Source organism: Mycteria americana, chromosome 5 (assembly GCF_035582795.1).
Source record: "Mycteria americana isolate JAX WOST 10 ecotype Jacksonville Zoo and Gardens chromosome 5, USCA_MyAme_1.0, whole genome shotgun sequence".
Classification (NCBI taxonomy): domain Eukaryota; kingdom Metazoa; phylum Chordata; class Aves; order Ciconiiformes; family Ciconiidae; genus Mycteria; species Mycteria americana.
Window position 1 is genome coordinate 34,700 of NC_134369.1, and position 15,535 is coordinate 50,234.

At 70.9% G+C, this 15,535-nt stretch overlaps 2 protein-coding genes across 5 annotated transcripts; one reads left to right on the plus strand and one right to left on the minus strand.

Moving 5' to 3' along the window:
• Positions 1 to 1,113: 1,113 nt before the first annotated feature.
• On the minus strand, positions 1,114 to 5,755 carry P2RX3 (purinergic receptor P2X 3). Its single transcript, XM_075501687.1, has 12 exons — positions 5,616 to 5,755; positions 4,770 to 4,905; positions 4,605 to 4,676; positions 4,429 to 4,495; positions 4,258 to 4,351; positions 3,797 to 3,874; positions 3,481 to 3,622; positions 2,334 to 2,470; positions 2,145 to 2,238; positions 1,989 to 2,054; positions 1,608 to 1,685; positions 1,114 to 1,377 (listed from the first exon to the last, which is right to left on the minus strand). Exons 1-12 carry the CDS (start codon positions 5,753 to 5,755, stop codon positions 1,255 to 1,257), a joined length of 1,227 nt encoding a protein of 408 aa, XP_075357802.1. The 3' UTR covers positions 1,114 to 1,254.
• Positions 5,756 to 6,767: 1,012 nt separating this feature from the next.
• Positions 6,768 to 15,231, plus strand: SSRP1 (structure specific recognition protein 1). Of its 4 annotated transcripts, none has more exons than XM_075501679.1 (17): positions 6,768 to 6,913; positions 7,306 to 7,484; positions 8,235 to 8,420; positions 8,699 to 8,804; positions 9,455 to 9,645; positions 9,723 to 9,953; positions 10,049 to 10,152; positions 10,284 to 10,412; positions 10,789 to 11,010; positions 11,118 to 11,190; positions 11,695 to 11,833; positions 11,964 to 12,009; positions 12,637 to 12,760; positions 13,253 to 13,423; positions 13,732 to 13,823; positions 14,036 to 14,219; positions 14,509 to 15,231. In XM_075501679.1, exons 1-17 carry the CDS (start codon positions 6,778 to 6,780, stop codon positions 14,575 to 14,577), a joined length of 2,382 nt encoding a protein of 793 aa, XP_075357794.1. In that variant the 5' UTR covers positions 6,768 to 6,777; the 3' UTR covers positions 14,578 to 15,231. The 4 variants fall into 4 exon arrangements, with proteins under 4 accessions (XP_075357794.1, XP_075357795.1, XP_075357796.1 ...); XM_075501680.1 differs by having other exon boundaries at positions 6,843 to 6,913; positions 7,400 to 7,484; XM_075501681.1 differs by lacking the exon at positions 6,768 to 6,913 and adding an exon at positions 6,920 to 6,946.
• The last annotated feature ends 304 nt before the right edge of the window (positions 15,232 to 15,535 follow it).

The window sequence follows — 15,535 nt, forward strand, 5'->3', positions numbered from 1 at the left end:
CCCCGCACAGGCCGCAGGCGGATGGGTGCTGCGAGCGAAGGTTTATTGGGTGGGGGGTGCAGCCCCCCGGCGTGGGGCCGGCTGGAAGCGGGGGGCGCAGAGGTGCGGGGCACTGGGGGGGGCTGAGCCCCTCGGCACCGGCAGCCACCCCTGGCTGCCCACGCGTCCCCAGCACCCATTCGGGGGGGGGGGGGTGACCCCTGGCACCCAACAGCACCCACTGCCCCAGGAAGCAGCACCCAGCCCCAGGGGCCCACCCCAGCCCCCCGGCCGGAGATGTGGGAGCTGCGGGGACCTGGGGGACGTGGGGTGGGGCCCCCCGGCCAGGTGGCACCTGCTGAGGGGAGCACTGGGCACCTGGGCTAGGGGGGGCAATGGGGCTGGGGCACCCTGGGGACACTGGGACAGGGCTGGGACATGCAGGGTTGGCACTGGGGACACTGGGACAGGGCTGGGACACCCATTGATGTGGACGGGGGACATGGGGACAGGGCTAGGACACCCAGGGTGGGCACTGGGGACACTGGGAGAGGGCTGGGGCACCCAAGGATGGGCACTGGGGACACTGGGGACAGGCTGGGCCGTAGGAGCCCGGTGGGGGTCCCGGCGAGCCCCTCACCCGGCCATGGGCGGTGGCCCCGGTGCAGATGAGCGGGCTATGGGTGGTGGCCAGGTTCCCGCGGTGGCACCGGGCGCATACATGCTGGCAGTCACGGGGCACCAGAGGTCAGCCGGATGGCACCCAGAGGGCTGTGTCCCCCGTCCCCACACCCCGGGCACCCCAGCCCTGGTGCCCACCTGGGTGGCCCTTGGGGGACATCCCTGGGGCCCTGTGCCCCTCTGCCAGCCCTGGGCCACTCCCACGGGCCTTGTGCCCCTCTGCCACCCCCAGTGTCACCCCATTCTCCCCACGTCCCCTGTGCCATGCCCCATACCCCAATGTCCCTCTGCCAGCCCCAGTGCCACCCCCACGGCCCCTGTGTCCCTCTGCCACCCCCAGTGCCACCTCATGCCCTGTCCCCTGTGCCCCTGCTGCCACCCCCATGGCCCCGACATCATCCCCACGGCCACCCCTGCCCCACGGCCACCAGTGTCACCCACACCGCCTCATACGTCCCCTGTGCCCTGTCCCACTGGCAGTGAGGGAAAGGGGGTGCCAGCCATGGGGGGGTGCGGGGGGCCCCTGGCCGGGTGCAGGCAGGGGGCTGCCCCACAGCGGGAGGCAGACGGGGGGCTGCCCCATGGTGCCCAGGGCTAGAGGCCGAGGGAGAAGGTGCCTGAGTCGGTGGACTGCTTGTCTCGGCTGCAGCCCCCCAGCACCCCGCGGGGACACGCCGTGGGGCTGGCGGGGGGCGCGGGCACGCCAGCCTCTGGCACCTGTGGGGCAGGGAATGGGCACCGGGTTAGTCCTTGCCCCATAGCCAGGGCACCGGGGGGGGGCTCAGAGGCACTGCCTGCATGTCCCCCCCACCAGCCAGCCCCACACATCCCCCAGTGTGGCCCGATCCAGCCCCCCCCGGAGGTGACCCTAGCACGGCCCCAGCCCCACGGCGGCCCCAGCCCCACAGTGGCCCCGGCCCCATGGTGGCCCCGGCCCCATGGCTGACCTCCTCGAACTTGCGGGCCTTGTAGTGCTCGGCTCCCTTCAGGAAGTTGAGCAGGATGATATCGCACAGCACCGTGCCCTGGGGGCGGCAGCATTGGGGTGGGGGGCCCCCGCGCTATGGGGCACCCCCAACACCCCACAGCCCCCCACGGAGCCAGGCTGCCGTCAGCCTGGGGCTTTGCTGTGTCCCCGTGCCCCACGGCTATGGGGTTTTCCGCCATCCCCCTGCCCCCCAACTATGGGGTGTTCCTCCATCCCCCTCCCAATCACTATGGGGCAGCACCGTCCCCCCCGCCCCACACCTGTGGGGTGCACAGGGCCTCTCCCAAGCCACCCCCAGGGAGTTGCCACCGCACGGGGGCTGAGAACGGCCACAACTCACCACGCCGATGGAGGTGAAAGCTGCCACCATGTTGATGAGGGTGGGGACGATGCCGAACTTCCCAGCCTGGGGGTGCGGAGACCCCCGTTGGTGGGGGGTCCCCACCCCCGCCACGGCCCCCACGGCTCCCCGGGAGGCCCCGAGCCCCGCACGTACGTTGCCATACACCAGGACGTCGAAGCGGATGCCGAAGGCCTTGGTGAGGGTGCGGCGCTCGGTGCCGTCCTGCCAGCGGTAGTACCTGGCGTACCTGCGCGGCGACGCGGGGACAGGGGGCCGGGGGCCGTGCCGGGCTGCGCACACGCGTGTGACGCGCGTCTCCCCGTGCGGCGGCGTGTGCCCTACCTGAAGTTGTAGCCGGAGGCGGGGGCGGGGGGGCGGGCGAGGCCGTCCAGGCGTGTGAAGGAGTAGCGGGGCAGGCAGCGCTCCCAGGCCCGGTCCAGGTCGCACACCCACCCGATCTTGATGCCCAGCACCCCCCCCTGCCCCGGCCGTCAGCGTCAGCTGCGCCCCGCGGCCCCGTGCCCCACGTCCCAGGTACCCGCATCCCCGCACCCCCCTGTCCCCACGTCCCCGCACCCCTGTGCCCTGCATCCCGCATCCCCCCGTCCCCGCGCCCCACGTCCCGTGTCCCCGTGTCTGTGCGTCCCACGTCCCCGCCTCCCACACCCCAAGCCCCGTGCCCCTACAGCCACGTCCCTGCGTCCCCGCATCCCCACACCCCCAAGTCCCACGTCACTGTGTCCCCAAGTTCCACGTCCCACATGCCTATGTCCCCACATCCCTGCCTCCCCACACCCCGTGTCCCCACGTCCTGCATCCTCATGTCCTCCTGTCCCCACGTCCCACATCCCCGTGTCCCCACATCCCCATGTCCCATGTCCCCACATCCCCATGGCCCATGTCCCTGTGTCCCCAAGGTCCATGTCCCATGTCCCTGTGCCCCCACATCCGCACATCACATGTCCCCACATCCCCCCGTCTCGCGTCTCACATCCTGCATCCCCACATCCCATGCGTCTGCGTCCCCATGTCCCACATCCCCACGTCCTCACATCGCACATCCCTGTGTCCCCATGTCCCACATCCCCATGTCCCTGCGTCCCTGTGTCCCACACCCCCATGTCCCCACATCCCCTGTCTCATATCCCCGTGTCCCCCCGTCCCCTGTCTCACGTCCTCATGCCCCCACATCCCCACATCCCATGTCCCCATGTCCCCCCGTCTCACATCCCGCATCCCCATGTCCCATGTCTCTGTGTCCCCATGTCCCCATGTCCTCACATCCCACATCCCCGTGTCCCCCCGTCCCACATCTGCCTGTCCCGTGTCCCCACATCCCCACATCTCACGTCCCCGTGTCCCCACACCCCCGCATCTCACGTCCCCGTGTCCCCACATCCCCGCGTCCCCATGTCCCGCACCCCCGTGCCCCACGTCCCCCGCCTCACGCCCCCGTGTCCCCACGCCCCACCCGCGTGTCCCCGCTCACGGTGGCGGCCAGCGTGGGGAAGTCCTGCCCGGCGAGGCGCACCACGTCCCCCAGCCGCAGGATGGGGCACAGCGGCTGCCGCTCGGGGTGGAACCGGCACCGCCCCAGCTCCGCCCCGCTGCCGGGCGGCGGCAGGTTGGCCCTGGGGGGACACGGGGGACGGGGGGGACGCGGGGACGGACGGGGCGTCAGGGCCGGGCGGGGGGCAGGGCGGCGCGCCCGTCCCCGCCCGTCCCCGCCGGTCCCCGCCCGTCCCCGCCCGTCCCCGCCCGTCCCCGCCGTCCCCGCCCGTCCCCGCCGTCCCGCTGCCGCCCACCTCTCGAAGCCGAAGAGCGGGAAGCGGACGCTGTTCTTGATGAGGAGCGTGAAGTTCTCGGCCTCCAGCATCACGGGGCTGGGGGAGGCGGCGTCCCTGGGCGCGGGGGCGCGGACCCCCGGCCCCGGGTCCCCCCGGGTCCTCCCGTGTCCCCCCGTGTTCCCCCGGGTCCTCCCGTGTCCCCCCGGGTCCGCCCGGGTCCCCCCCGTGTCCCCCCGTGTCCCCCCATGTTCCCCTCGTGTCCCCCCGTGTCCCCTTGTGTACCCCCGGCCCCCCCGGCCCCCCGTGTCCCCCCGGCTCCGCCTGGGTCCGCCCCGTGTTCCCCCGGTGCCCTCGTGTCCCCCCGGTCCCCCCGTGTCCTCTCGTGTCCCACCGGTCCCCCGTGTCCCCCCGTGTCCTCTCGTGTCCCCCCCGTGTCCCCCCGCCCTCCCCGCCCCCCCGCGCCCCCCGGCCCCCCTCACACGTCGACGCTGTCCACCTCCGGCGGGCACCAGCCCCGGACCTCGCAGGTGCGCAGGGTCCCGTTGTAGGGCACGCACCGCCCGGTCAGCAGCCCTGCCGGAGCCCCGGTCAGCGCGCCCGGCCCCGGCCCCGGCCCCGGCCCCGGCCCCAGCCCCGGGCGGGACCCTCACCGCTGCCCGTGGCGGGGCTCCCGGCCCGGCAGTCGCGGTCGGCCCTGCACCGGTACTCGGCTTCGCTCTGCGGGGCGGCGGTGAGGCCGGGCGGGCGGGGGCGGGGGGGGGGGGGGGGGGCCCGTCCCGCGGAGCCCCCGCCGCCCCGGGGAGCCCCCGCCGCCCCCGGCCCGTACCTGGGGGCAGACGCCCTGCGCCTGGTTCTCGGTCAGGATCTGCTTGGTGACCACCACGAACACCGAGGTGCCCTGCGGAACGGCACCGTGGCCCCGCCCGCCCCCGGCTCCGCCCGAGAGGGGACACTGAGGCGGGGGGGGGGGGGGGTCCCCGGCGCCCCTCACCTGGGGGGGCGTGACGTAGTCGGCCGCGTCCAGCACGCGGCCCGCGTAGCGCCCGACGCCCTTCACCTTGGTCACCACCGAGGACTCGATGGCGGTGTCCCGCACCTGGTAGGCTTTCTCATGGAGGAACACCCAGCTGCGGCGGCACCCGCGGGGGCTGGCGGCGGGGACGGCCGCTCCCCGCCGCCCCCGCGGGGACCCCCCCCGCCCCCGGCCCACCGGAGCCCCGCGGCACCCGGGGCTGCCGGTCCCCCGACGGGCGCCTGGCACCCGCCCCTGGCCGGTGTCGCCCCCGGGAGCGGCCGCGGCCGGACCCCCCCTCCCCCCCCCCCGCCACACCCGTCCCCGCTGCCGCCGTGCCGCTGCCCCCGCCCCTCCTTGTCCCCCGCCCCGGCGCTGTCCCCCGCCCGCCACCCGCCGGACGCGCTCTCCTTGTCGTCCCCCTCGTGTCACACGCACCGGCACCGGCACCGCCCCGTCACCCACGCGGGCACCCCCTCCTCGCCGTCCCCCCCGTGTCACCCACGCGGGCACCCTCTCCCGGCTGTCCCCCCCGTCACCCACGCGGGCACGCCCGGCGTTGCCGGCACTGACACGCTTGTCACCCTCTCGCCCGTCCCGCCCCGTCACCCACGCCGTCACCCACGCTGTCACCCGCCGCTCCTGGCCCGGCCACCCCCCCCCCCCCCGCCCCCCGCGCCACCGCCCGGGCCGTCCCCTCGCCGTCACCCCGCTGCCACACGCCGCCGCCCCCCGTCCCCCTCGTCGCCCCCCGGGTGTCACTCGCAGCAGCCGCCCGTCACCCGGGTGCCACCAAGCGATGCCCCGGGCGGGCGGGGGCCTCACCCGATGAAGTACGCGAGGATGAGGAGCTGCACGCCGCGGTTGACGGCCCCCACCACCCAGCTCTTCACCACCACCGACTTGGCGGTCTCGTAGGAGAAGAACGCGGCCACCCAGCGGGTGCCGGGGCGCGGGGCGGGCATGGGCAGGGCGGCAGGGGGCGGGCGGGGGCACCGGCAGCGGGGCTGCGGGCAGGAGCAGGCGGGGGTACCGGCAGCGGGGGTGATGTGGGCAGGAGCAGGCGGGGGTACCGGCAGCGGGGGTGATGTGGGCAGGAGCAGGCGGGGGTACCGGCAGCGGGGGTGATGTGGGCAGGAGCAGGCGGGGGTACCGGCAGCGGGGGTGATGTGGGCAGGAGCAGGCGGGGGTACCGGCAGCGGGGGTGATGTGGGCAGGAGCAGGCGGGGGTACCGGCAGCGGGGGTGATGTGGGCAGGGCGGGAGCAGGCAGCGGGCGGGGGTACCGGCAGCGGGGGTGTGGGCAGGGCGAGGGCGGAGGCACGGGGGGGGAGGGGAATGGAGGGGGGCGAGGGGGGAGCGGGGGGGAGGGAGGGGCGGGCGGGGGCGGGGTCGCCCCGCCCGGGGTCCCCTGCGGTGGGGTCCCCCCCTGCGGTGGGGCTCCCCGCCTCCAGAGACACGGGGGGGCCCGGGGGACCCCGCGCTGGGGGACCCGGTTTCGAGGGGTCCCTGTGGGGGGGCTGGTGTGGGGGGTGCCCCGTGTGTGCGGCCCTCAGGTTTTGGGGGTGCCCGTGTAGGGGGTGCCCCGTTGTGAGGTGCCACATCCTGGGGTGCCCGTGTAGGGGGTGCCCCCATTTTGGGGTGCCACATACTGGGGTGCCCGTGTAGGCGGTGTCCCCATTTTGGGGTGCCACATCCTGGGGTGCCCGTGTAGGGGGTGCCCCCATTTTGGGGTGCCACATACTGGGGTGCCCGTATAGGGGGTGCCCCCATTTTGGGGTGCCCCCATTTTGGGGATCACCCCGCGCTGACCAATGGGGGCGCGGCCCCTCCGGCCAGCGGCCTCCTGCCTCTCTATGGTGCCGGGCGAGGCAGCGCGGCAGGCGAGGCCTGGGGGAGCGGCCGCTCTAGCCCCCCATCCCCCGCCTCACTGGCGGGGCGAGCGCGGCACGCCGCGTCCTCTCTAGCCGGAGTCCTCCGGGCGCTCTATGCTCCCGCTCCCGCCCTTGCCGCGCGGTCCTCCCGCGCCCCACGGTGGCGCCCAGAGCGGCTCCTCTCTATGGCGGAAGTGGGGGCGGGTTCCGGCGGCGGCGGCGGCAGCGGCGGGGGGAGGCTCCGCGCGAGGTTCGTGTTGCGCAGGCGGGAAAAGCGGCGGCGGTGCGGGGGGGCCGGGCCCGGCCGGGCCGGGGGGCAGCGGGGCCGGGGGGGGCTGGGCCCGGGGGGGGCGGGCCCGGCAGGCGCTGGGGCCCCGGGGGGGGAGCTCGGGGCCGGGGGGAATTGGGGGCTGGGAGCGGCGGGAGGGGGGGATTTGGGGTGCGGGGGGGGGGGAGGGTGGGGCTGGAGGGACCGGGGGGGGCGCAGGGGAAGGCCCCAGGGCCGGGGCGCATCTGGGGCGGGGAGGGGGGGGGGGGGGGCGGCGGCCGGGGGCGTCGGGGCCGCCCCGCGGGGGGGCCGGGAGCCATCTTCCCCCGGGAGCCTCCCCGCCGAGCCCCGCTCACCCTGCTCTCCCCCCGCAGCTGCTCTGTCCCCGACCCCGGCTGCCGCTGGCCCGGGGCATGCCGGGCGCGGGGGGGAACTGAACGGCTGCGCTCGGCCTCCTTCCCCTCCCAGAGCCCAGGTGCCACCGCCTCCCCCAGCCGCCATGGCCGACACGCTGGAGTTCAACGAGATCTACCAGGAGGTGAAGGGGTCCATGGTGAGCGGGGGCACGCGGGCCCCGGGGAGACCCGCTCGGGCCCCGGCCGGCGGCACGTCGCGCCGAGACCTGCTCTCCCGGCCGAAACGCTGCGGGGCGCTTCCCCCCCCGCCCCGGCGTCTCTTCTGCCGCCTCATCCTGGCAGAGGGTGTTTTGTTTTGCTGATCTCGCCTGGAAGCGGGGAGCGGAGGCGCCTCGTTTCCGGGGCTGAAGCGTTTCGGAGCATCAGCGGGGGCTTTTAGTGCCAGCCCGTTGCGGAGCGAGCGAGGCTGCGGTTGGGAACCCTTCCAGCCTTCCAGGAGGAGGGAGGAGGGAGAAGGGATGCCAGCTCTGCGCGTCCACCGTAGCCGCTGCGAGAGGGTTGCCTGTCGGCTGCCAGCCTGCTCCTGCGCCGGGGAGGGGGCGGGGGGGCTCGCGGTGGTGTCGAGTGTTTCGGGGTCGCCCTTAACCCTCTGGCTTTTGGGACGTTGTCCCCAAAAGCCCAACGGAGCTACGGCACTGTAGCGGCACTGAGGGTGCTGGTGACTGCCTTGCGGCCGCTCGAGTCCCGAATTCGGGCGGTGAGGAGCGTGCGAGGACTAAAGCCGGCAGGCGGTTGGGGAAGTCGCCTTGTTTCACCTGGAGGGTTGTGCAGCCGCCTGTCGCACCCGAAGGGCGGCGGTTCCCTGCTCTGGAGCCTGTCGGTGTCGGCGGGCTGTGCCCCGCGTGCGGGACGAGCCGCCCCCGCCTCATGCCCGCCTCTCCCCCCAGAACGACGGGCGGCTGCGGCTGAGCCGTCAGGGCGTGATCTTCAAGAACAGCAAGACGGGGAAGGTGGACAACATCCAGGCCTCGGAGCTGGCCGAGGGTGTGTGGCGGCGCGTGGCGCTCGGTCACGGCCTCAAGCTGCTCACCAAGAACGGCCACGTCTATAAATACGATGGTTTCCGGGAATCGGTGAGTCCCCCGGCCCCTGCGTGCCTGGCCCGTCCTTGGCCCTGGCTGGCGTCTGTTCTCTCGCTGGCTTGTGCTTGTCCAGCATCGAGCTGCGCTCGCTGTGAGTCTCACAGCTCTGACCGCCCCCCGAGCAGCTCTGCCGCCCCCCAAACAGCTCTGACCCCCATTTTTCTTGCTGCTTCCCTTGTGCCGGGGGGCTGCGTCGCGGTTACAGGCTCTGGGCATCCCCCACCTGTACGTGGTGGTTTCTGACGAACGTTCCCTCCTTCTCTCCCCAGGAGTTTGACAAGCTCTCAGATTTCTTCAAGGCCCACTATCGCCTGGAGCTGGCGGAGAAGGACCTGTGCGTGAAGGGTTGGAACTGGGGGACGGTGAGGTTCGGAGGTGAGTCGTGGCGATGCCGTTACTGGGGAAAGGGAACCTCCGTGCGGGGTGCCACCCGAGGCGGTGGGGCTGGTCTGGTAGCTGGTGTTTCCCACCAGCGTGGCTGTTCCCGCAGCAGCCAGCCGGTCCCCGGGGCAGCAGCCCGATTTCTAGTGGTGTCCTCGGGGACAGCGAGGGTGATAGTCAGAAGAGCAGGAGATACCTGCGGGCCCCAAGGCCGGGGGGAAGGTTTTGCAGGCAGGGCGTGCTCAGCGTAAAAGAAGGGTCGGCGTGGGAGCTGCGAGCGTCTGGCAGAGCCTGCCGGTTCCTGAAGGAGCCGGGGAGCTGGTGGACGCTCCTCCCTGGTCTGAGACCAGGGGAACGTGGGAACAGACGGTTCGCTCCTGTTCGTTTCTGATCAGTGTCGATCTCCGGGGCCGTAGCCTGAAGGAGAAAGCCTGGAGATTTGGGAGGGAGCACGGGAATGCAGGGGGGGAGAGGAGAGGCATTGCTGGTTTTGGGAGAAGACCAAGGCTGCTGCTGGAGATGGGATCTAGGAGGACGCCGTGGGGCTGCCCCGCAGGGTGGACCTTAGGTTCTTGCCCCCGCCTCGTCGCGCGGTAGTCCTGACGCTGCCGTGACGGGCTGCGTGTCCCTTCCCGCCCCCCTAGGGCAGCTGCTCTCCTTTGACATCGGGGAGCAGCCGGTGTTCGAGATCCCCCTCAGCAACGTCTCCCAGTGCACGACGGGCAAGAACGAGGTGACGCTGGAGTTCCACCAGAACGACGACGCGGAGGTCTCGCTCATGGAGGTTCGCTTCTACGTGCCCCCGACCCAGGAGGACGGCGTGGACCCCGTGGAGGTGAGCGGGGGGCCGGCAGGTCGGGCAGAGCGGGTGGCTGGGTACCCTCGCCCGGCCGTAACTCCCTTCCCTTGCAGGCCTTCGCTCAGAACGTCCTCTCCAAGGCGGACGTGATCCAGGCCACCGGAGACGCCATCTGCATCTTCCGGGAACTGCAGTGCCTGACGCCTCGCGGGCGATACGACATCCGTATCTACCCCACTTTCCTGCATCTTCACGGCAAGACCTTCGACTACAAGATCCCTTACACGACCGTGCTGCGCCTCTTCCTGCTCCCGCACAAGGACCAGCGGCAGATGTTCTTTGTGGTGAGGAGGGGACGAGGGGTCTTCCCTCCCCCAGGGAAGGGTGCAGGTGGCGGGTTCGGGGGATTTCAGGTCCTCGCCTCCTCTTCTCTTTTCAGATCAGCCTGGACCCCCCGATAAAGCAAGGCCAGACCCGCTACCACTTCCTTATCCTGCTCTTCTCCAAGGATGAGGACATCTCCCTGACCCTCAACATGAACGAGTGAGTTCCTCTCCTGCCAGGCCACTTCCTTGACCCCCTCCCTGGATCCGGGGGCTGCGGGGAGCTGGGAGGGAGGTAACAAACCTCCCGGCTTCCCGTTCTCACCGCTGCCCTCTCTTTTGGCCGCGCAGGGAGGAGGTGGAGAAGCGCTTCGAGGGGCGGCTCACCAAGAACATGTCGGGCTCCCTCTACGAGATGGTCAGCCGGGTCATGAAGGCGCTGGTGAATCGCAAGATCACCGTGCCCGGCAACTTCCAGGGGTGAGGCGTGCTGCTGCCGGCCGAGGGGGGCGCGGGTGGTGGAACGGGGGATCTTCCTGCTGCAGGAAAGGGCGCGGGGATCGGGAGAGATGCGAAGCGTGCCTTGTCCTCCCTAGGACAGGAGAAAGCTGCTGGGTGGGCGGGCTCAGGCCGGCTGTTTGAGATCCCTCCCTGACCGGCAGCAGGAGCGGCCCCTCTCTTTCTCTCTGGTTCCTGCGGTCAGGGAGAAGGGGCTTTGTGAGACTTGTGCCTCGTGCCGGGGGAGCGGCCGACGGGCTCGTCCGGGCTGCCGGGGTCCTCCGTCTCTCCGTGGGGATGGGCACGGGGAGGGTCTTTGCTCCCCGCGGGTGTAAGACGGCTGCGTTTGCTCTCGCAGACACTCCGGAGCCCAGTGCATCACCTGCTCCTACAAGGCCAGCTCGGGGCTTCTCTACCCGCTGGAGCGTGGCTTCATCTACGTGCACAAGCCGCCCGTGCACATCCGCTTCGACGAGATCTCCTTCGTCAACTTTGCCCGCGGGACCACCACCACTCGCTCCTTCGACTTCGAGATCGAGACCAAGCAGGGCACGCAGTACACCTTCAGCAGCATAGAGAGGTGGGCGCGGGGCGCGGGGCGGGCTCTCCCCGAGCCCGCCGGGCTGCTCTCTGCGCCACTGGCACCCCGATTGCCACCCGTCCCTGACCGCCCCGCCTGTCCTGCAGGGAGGAGTACGGGAAGCTCTTCGACTTCGTCAACGCCAAGAAGCTGAACATCAAGAACCGAGGCCTCAAGGAGGTACCTGCTGAGCAGGGCTGGTTCCCCGCGCCCTGCTGGAACCGCTGCCCCGCCGGCTGGGGTGGGGAGAGGGCTGGGGGCTGTCTTCTCTCCAAAATTTGGCTGCTTTTCCCTTTTTTTTTTCACCTCTCTCTTCTCTCCTTGCCCTTGTAGAGGAAAAAGGTCCGTGCGATATCCCTTCCTCTTTCTCCTCTTCCTCCTCCTGGTGCAGGTTTCCTCTGCATGGCCGTGGTGGTCCCTGACTAAACCCAGTAACTCTGGCATGATTTGCGAGAGGGGCCCCCCCTAACTCAGATAACTTTTCTGCCCCTCTCTCCAGAGCCCTGGCGGGGAGAAGGAGGGGACGTGGCGGGTGCCCCGTCCTCCCCGCCCCGTGCATGCGTCGGGGGCCTGCCCGGGGGCCCTGCCCGCCCAGGAGCATGCCAGGAGTTGCAGTTTCCAGAGGGGGGGTGCGTGCAGGTGGGGGGAGCGCGGGGAGCGGCTCTCACGCCGTCTCTCCCACAGGGCATGAAGCAGAGCTACGACGAATATGCGGACTCCGACGAGGACCAGCACGACGCCTACTTGGAGAGGATGAAGGAGGAGGGCAAGATCCGGGAGGAGAACGCCAACGACAGCAGCGACGGCTCTGGGGAGGAGACCGGTGAGGGCTGAGGCAGTGAGGGACTGCCGGGGGGGCTGTCTTTGGTGCTCAGGTGTCTTCCCCCCGCTCCGGTGAAGTCCTGTCCCTCCTCGCCTCGCTGTGAGCTGACCCCTGCGCTCTCTCCTTCCAGACGAGTCCTTCAACCCCGGAGAAGAGGACGATGACGTGGCTGAAGAGTGAGTAGAGGCTGGGCAGGGCTCTGCCTAGGGGGGCTTTGGGAGGTGCTGTTTGAGGGTGCCGTGGGGGGCAGCGGTGGCCTGGGGCTGTGTGAAGGCTGGGGAGCGCTCCAGGCACAGCCAGGGTCGCTTTTTAAATCCCTGGACTTAAAAATCTTGAGAAGCGGGTGCAGTTCTGGGCGCGCTCTATTACGACGACGTTAGACGACTCGAAAGGGCGAGGGAAGGGCCGCGGGGGGGATCGGATGGCTCCCGGATGGGGCCTCGGCCCTTCGCGCTGGCGCGGAGGCTGCCGTTGTGCGTGCTGGCGAGCGCCGGGTCCGGCCCGACAGGAGGAGCTGGGTCTTGGTGGAGTTGAGCCGTGTGACGTTGCGAGTGCCTAAAATTTACAGGAAGTGAGATGATGATGAGCCGCGTTCGTGGAAGGAAAATCCCCTGAGAGCTGTTAAGCACGAACACAACAGCTTCGGCTCAGGAAGTCTCCGAATTATGGGCTGCTGGGGGCTGGGAGAGGTCGGGGGCAGGTCTTGCTGCCTGCCTGTCGCCGCTACGTCTTCCCCACCTCGTGCTTCATCCTTCTGGGGTGGGGGTCTCGAGCTGTCGCTGAAGCCAAGTGCCTCCACACAGGTTTGACAGCAACGCCTCGGCCAGCTCCTCCAGCGGCGACGGCGACAGCGACCGGGACGAGAAGAAGCCAGCCAAGAAGGCCAAGATTGTCAAAGACCGCAAGCCCCGCAAGAAGCAGCCGGAGGTGAGAGGGTGCTGCTGGCGGGGTGTGGAGGGCAGGACCTGCTCCCGGAGCGTGGGTTGCTGTTCCCTGTTGGGAGCCACACCGGGGAGACGCGGGTCGCAGCCCGTCAGCTGAGCTGCTTCACCCCAGCCGCCTGCCGCGCTCTGATCTGGTGCCACCGCCTCGCCGTGCTTTGCCCTGGCCCGGTCCAGGCCTGCCTTGGCTGCCTCCTGCAGACGGGCCTAGGTTGAGTCTCTTCCACGGGGAGCGTCGTGCCCACGCCTAGCCGGTCCTTTTGGCTCCTGGGGGACTCGTCTCCAGCGCCCTGCCCTTTCAGCTTTGTGGGGCACCCGGCAGCCCCTCTCCCCGATGGTGTAGCTGACTTGCTGGTGGGATGCAGGAGGAAGCCGAGAGCCAGCCCCTCGTCTTGGGGCAGCCCCAGGCCCCGAGGTCTTCAGCGAGCGGTGCCGTTCGAGGCTTTGATGCTTGTTCTCTCCGCTCCCTGCCTCCTAGAGCAAGAAAGGGAAAGACCCCAACGCTCCCAAGCGGCCGATGTCGGCCTACATGCTCTGGCTGAACGCCAACCGCGAGAAGATCAAGTCAGACCATCCTGGCATCAGCATCACAGACTTGTCCAAGAAGGCTGGGGAGCTCTGGAAAGCCATGTCCAAGGACAAGAAAGAGGTGAGGGTCGGGGCATCTGGGTCGCTCTGCTGGTGGGGAGAGCGGAGCCCGGTCTAGGAGGGGGAGGCTGGGCAGGAGGAGGCCGGGCCGGCTCTTCCCTGGTCTCGGGAACCCGGCGCTCCGTAGGCGGGAGGTCAGGAAGGGAGCGCGGCCGTGGGGAGGCGATGTCTTCGGGCTGGCGAGCTGTCGGGTGAGCGCAGGCTTGCTCCAAGGTGGCGAGGGACGTGGTGGGCGCGCTGGCGTGGTGTGGGTGGGGGCGGCGGTGGGGCGGGAGAGGAGGCCCCGCTCACCCCGTGCTCTTGCCGCAGGAATGGGACCGCAAGGCGGAAGACGCCAGGAGGGACTACGAGAAGGCGATGAAGGAGTACAGCGTGGGCAGCAAGTCGGAGAGCTCCAAGACGTGAGTGCGCGGAGCAGGGCGGGCCGGCGGGAGGGTGGCAGGGCTTCGCCCCGCCGACGTCGGGCTGTCCCCAGCCGTCACGGAGCCCGGGCCTCCGCAGGGCTGGGGGCTGCGTGAGGAGCCTCCTGGCCCCGCGCTGCCAGAGACGGGGCTGGTGGGCTGTCAGCAGGGTAACGCTTCTCCTCTCCCTGCCACCCTCCCCGCACGTGCAGGGAGAGGTCTAAAAAGAAGAAGAAGAAGCAGGAGAAGCAGATGAAGGGGAAAGTGGAGAAGAAAGGTGCCACCTCCAAGTCTTTGTCCTCCACCAAGTCCCCTGCCAAGAACATGAGCGAGAGCTTCAAGAGCAAGGAATTTGTCTCCAGCGACGAGAGCTCCTCCGGAGAGAGCAAGAAGGAGGTAGGGCTCCCGGGGGGTCGGCTGGGGCGGGTCTCCTGGCCCGTCTTCCCCAGGGAACGCTGCGCTTGTCTCTCGGGAAGGAAGGCTGCCCGCTCCTCCCGGCCCTGTAGGGGCGGGGACCCTCTGGTGCCTCTTGTCCGTGGTACGCGGGTGTGGGTGGCCTGTCTGTCTGCTACGCACATCCCCGCTGTCGCCCCGTCCCTGCTGTGGGGCACAGGAGAGGTGGGGGAACGGGAGCTGCTGCCCTGACCTCGTCCCCTGCTGCCCTGACCTCGTCCCCTGCCCGCAGGACTCGGAGGAGGAGGGGGTCGCCAGCCCACCCCCCAGCTCGGAGGAATCCGCGTCCGGCTCGGATTAGCCCCGTCCCCGGCTGGCTCCAGGCTGGTTCCCCGACGGCGAGAGCACGGGGCGGGCCGGCCCCGCGGCAGGGACCCGGGCCTTGGGCTCCGGCCGGCTCCCAGCCCGCCCTGCCACGACTTCGCCTCCTCCTGCCGCGGGCGCCGAGGGCCGGAGACGCGGGAGCGGGGTGGGAGGGCCCCGGCCCCCTGCCCGAGCCCCCAGTGCCTGGCTGGGGCAGCCAGACCCCGTGGAGGAGAGAGGCTCCGGCGGGGCCTCGGTCCCACCTCAGCCCTGTTTCGCATCAATTTATTTTTTTTAAATACTCGGGTTTGTTTCCGTCTCTTTTCTTTCCTTGGTGGTTTTTTTTTTTTTTCTTTTGTATTTTGGGTCCGTTCACATGGCAACTCCGATTGAATAAAAAAAACCCACCGAGGGCGTGAGTGTGGGTGCAGAGCCGGGGAGGGAGCGGGGCCGGCTCCCCCCTTCCTTCCTGCCCCGGCAGCGGGGCCCCGGGGCCGGCTTTGCTCCGCGCTCCTTCCCGCAGCCGGCCCGGAGCTTCGCTCCCCTCCTTGAACGGGGGCCAGCGGCTGAGCTCACTGCCTGCCCGTCCATTAGCGGCCCCCGGCCCCTCCTCGGCCTCCCTCGCCCCGCGGAGGAGCCATCAGGCTCCTAATGGAGGCCCCTGGGTCGATCCTGATGCGATCGGGGTTTTCTCCACCTCCCCGATGGGATGGCGGGGGCGGGGGGGGGGGGCCCGATCCCATCAGCGCCGCTTCCCGGCCTGGCTGCGGAGCGGCCCCGGGGGACGGGGTTCCCAGCAGCGCCGGCCTGGGGGGCTCTGGGGGCTCTGCGGAGCGGGGAGGTGGCGGCGGGGGGCAGGCGGGGAGGGCCGGGGCGTCCATGGGGCGGGCAGGGGCCGGGCACCCCCCGCTGGCGGTACACCACCAGCACCCCGGCAGCCCCGCAGCGCTGGGAGC

Coding starts and splice junctions, on each gene's coding strand:
- P2RX3 (XM_075501687.1), bottom strand. CDS start 5,755: ATGCCCGCCCCGCGCCCCGGCACCCGCTGGGTGGCCGCGTTCTTCTCC. Junction 4,906..5,615: donor ATCCTCGCGTACTTCATCGG/GTGAGGCCCCCG, acceptor GTGCCGCCGCAG/CTGGGTGTTCCTCCATGAGA. Junction 4,677..4,769: donor ACTACGTCACGCCCCCCCAG/GTGAGGGGCGCC, acceptor GCCGTTCCGCAG/GGCACCTCGGTGTTCGTGGT.
- SSRP1 (XM_075501679.1), top strand. CDS start 6,778: ATGCTCCCGCTCCCGCCCTTGCCGCGCGGTCCTCCCGCGCCCCACGGT. Junction 9,954..10,048: donor AGCGGCAGATGTTCTTTGTG/GTGAGGAGGGGA, acceptor TTCTCTTTTCAG/ATCAGCCTGGACCCCCCGAT. Junction 11,834..11,963: donor CGGCTCTGGGGAGGAGACCG/GTGAGGGCTGAG, acceptor CTCTCCTTCCAG/ACGAGTCCTTCAACCCCGGA.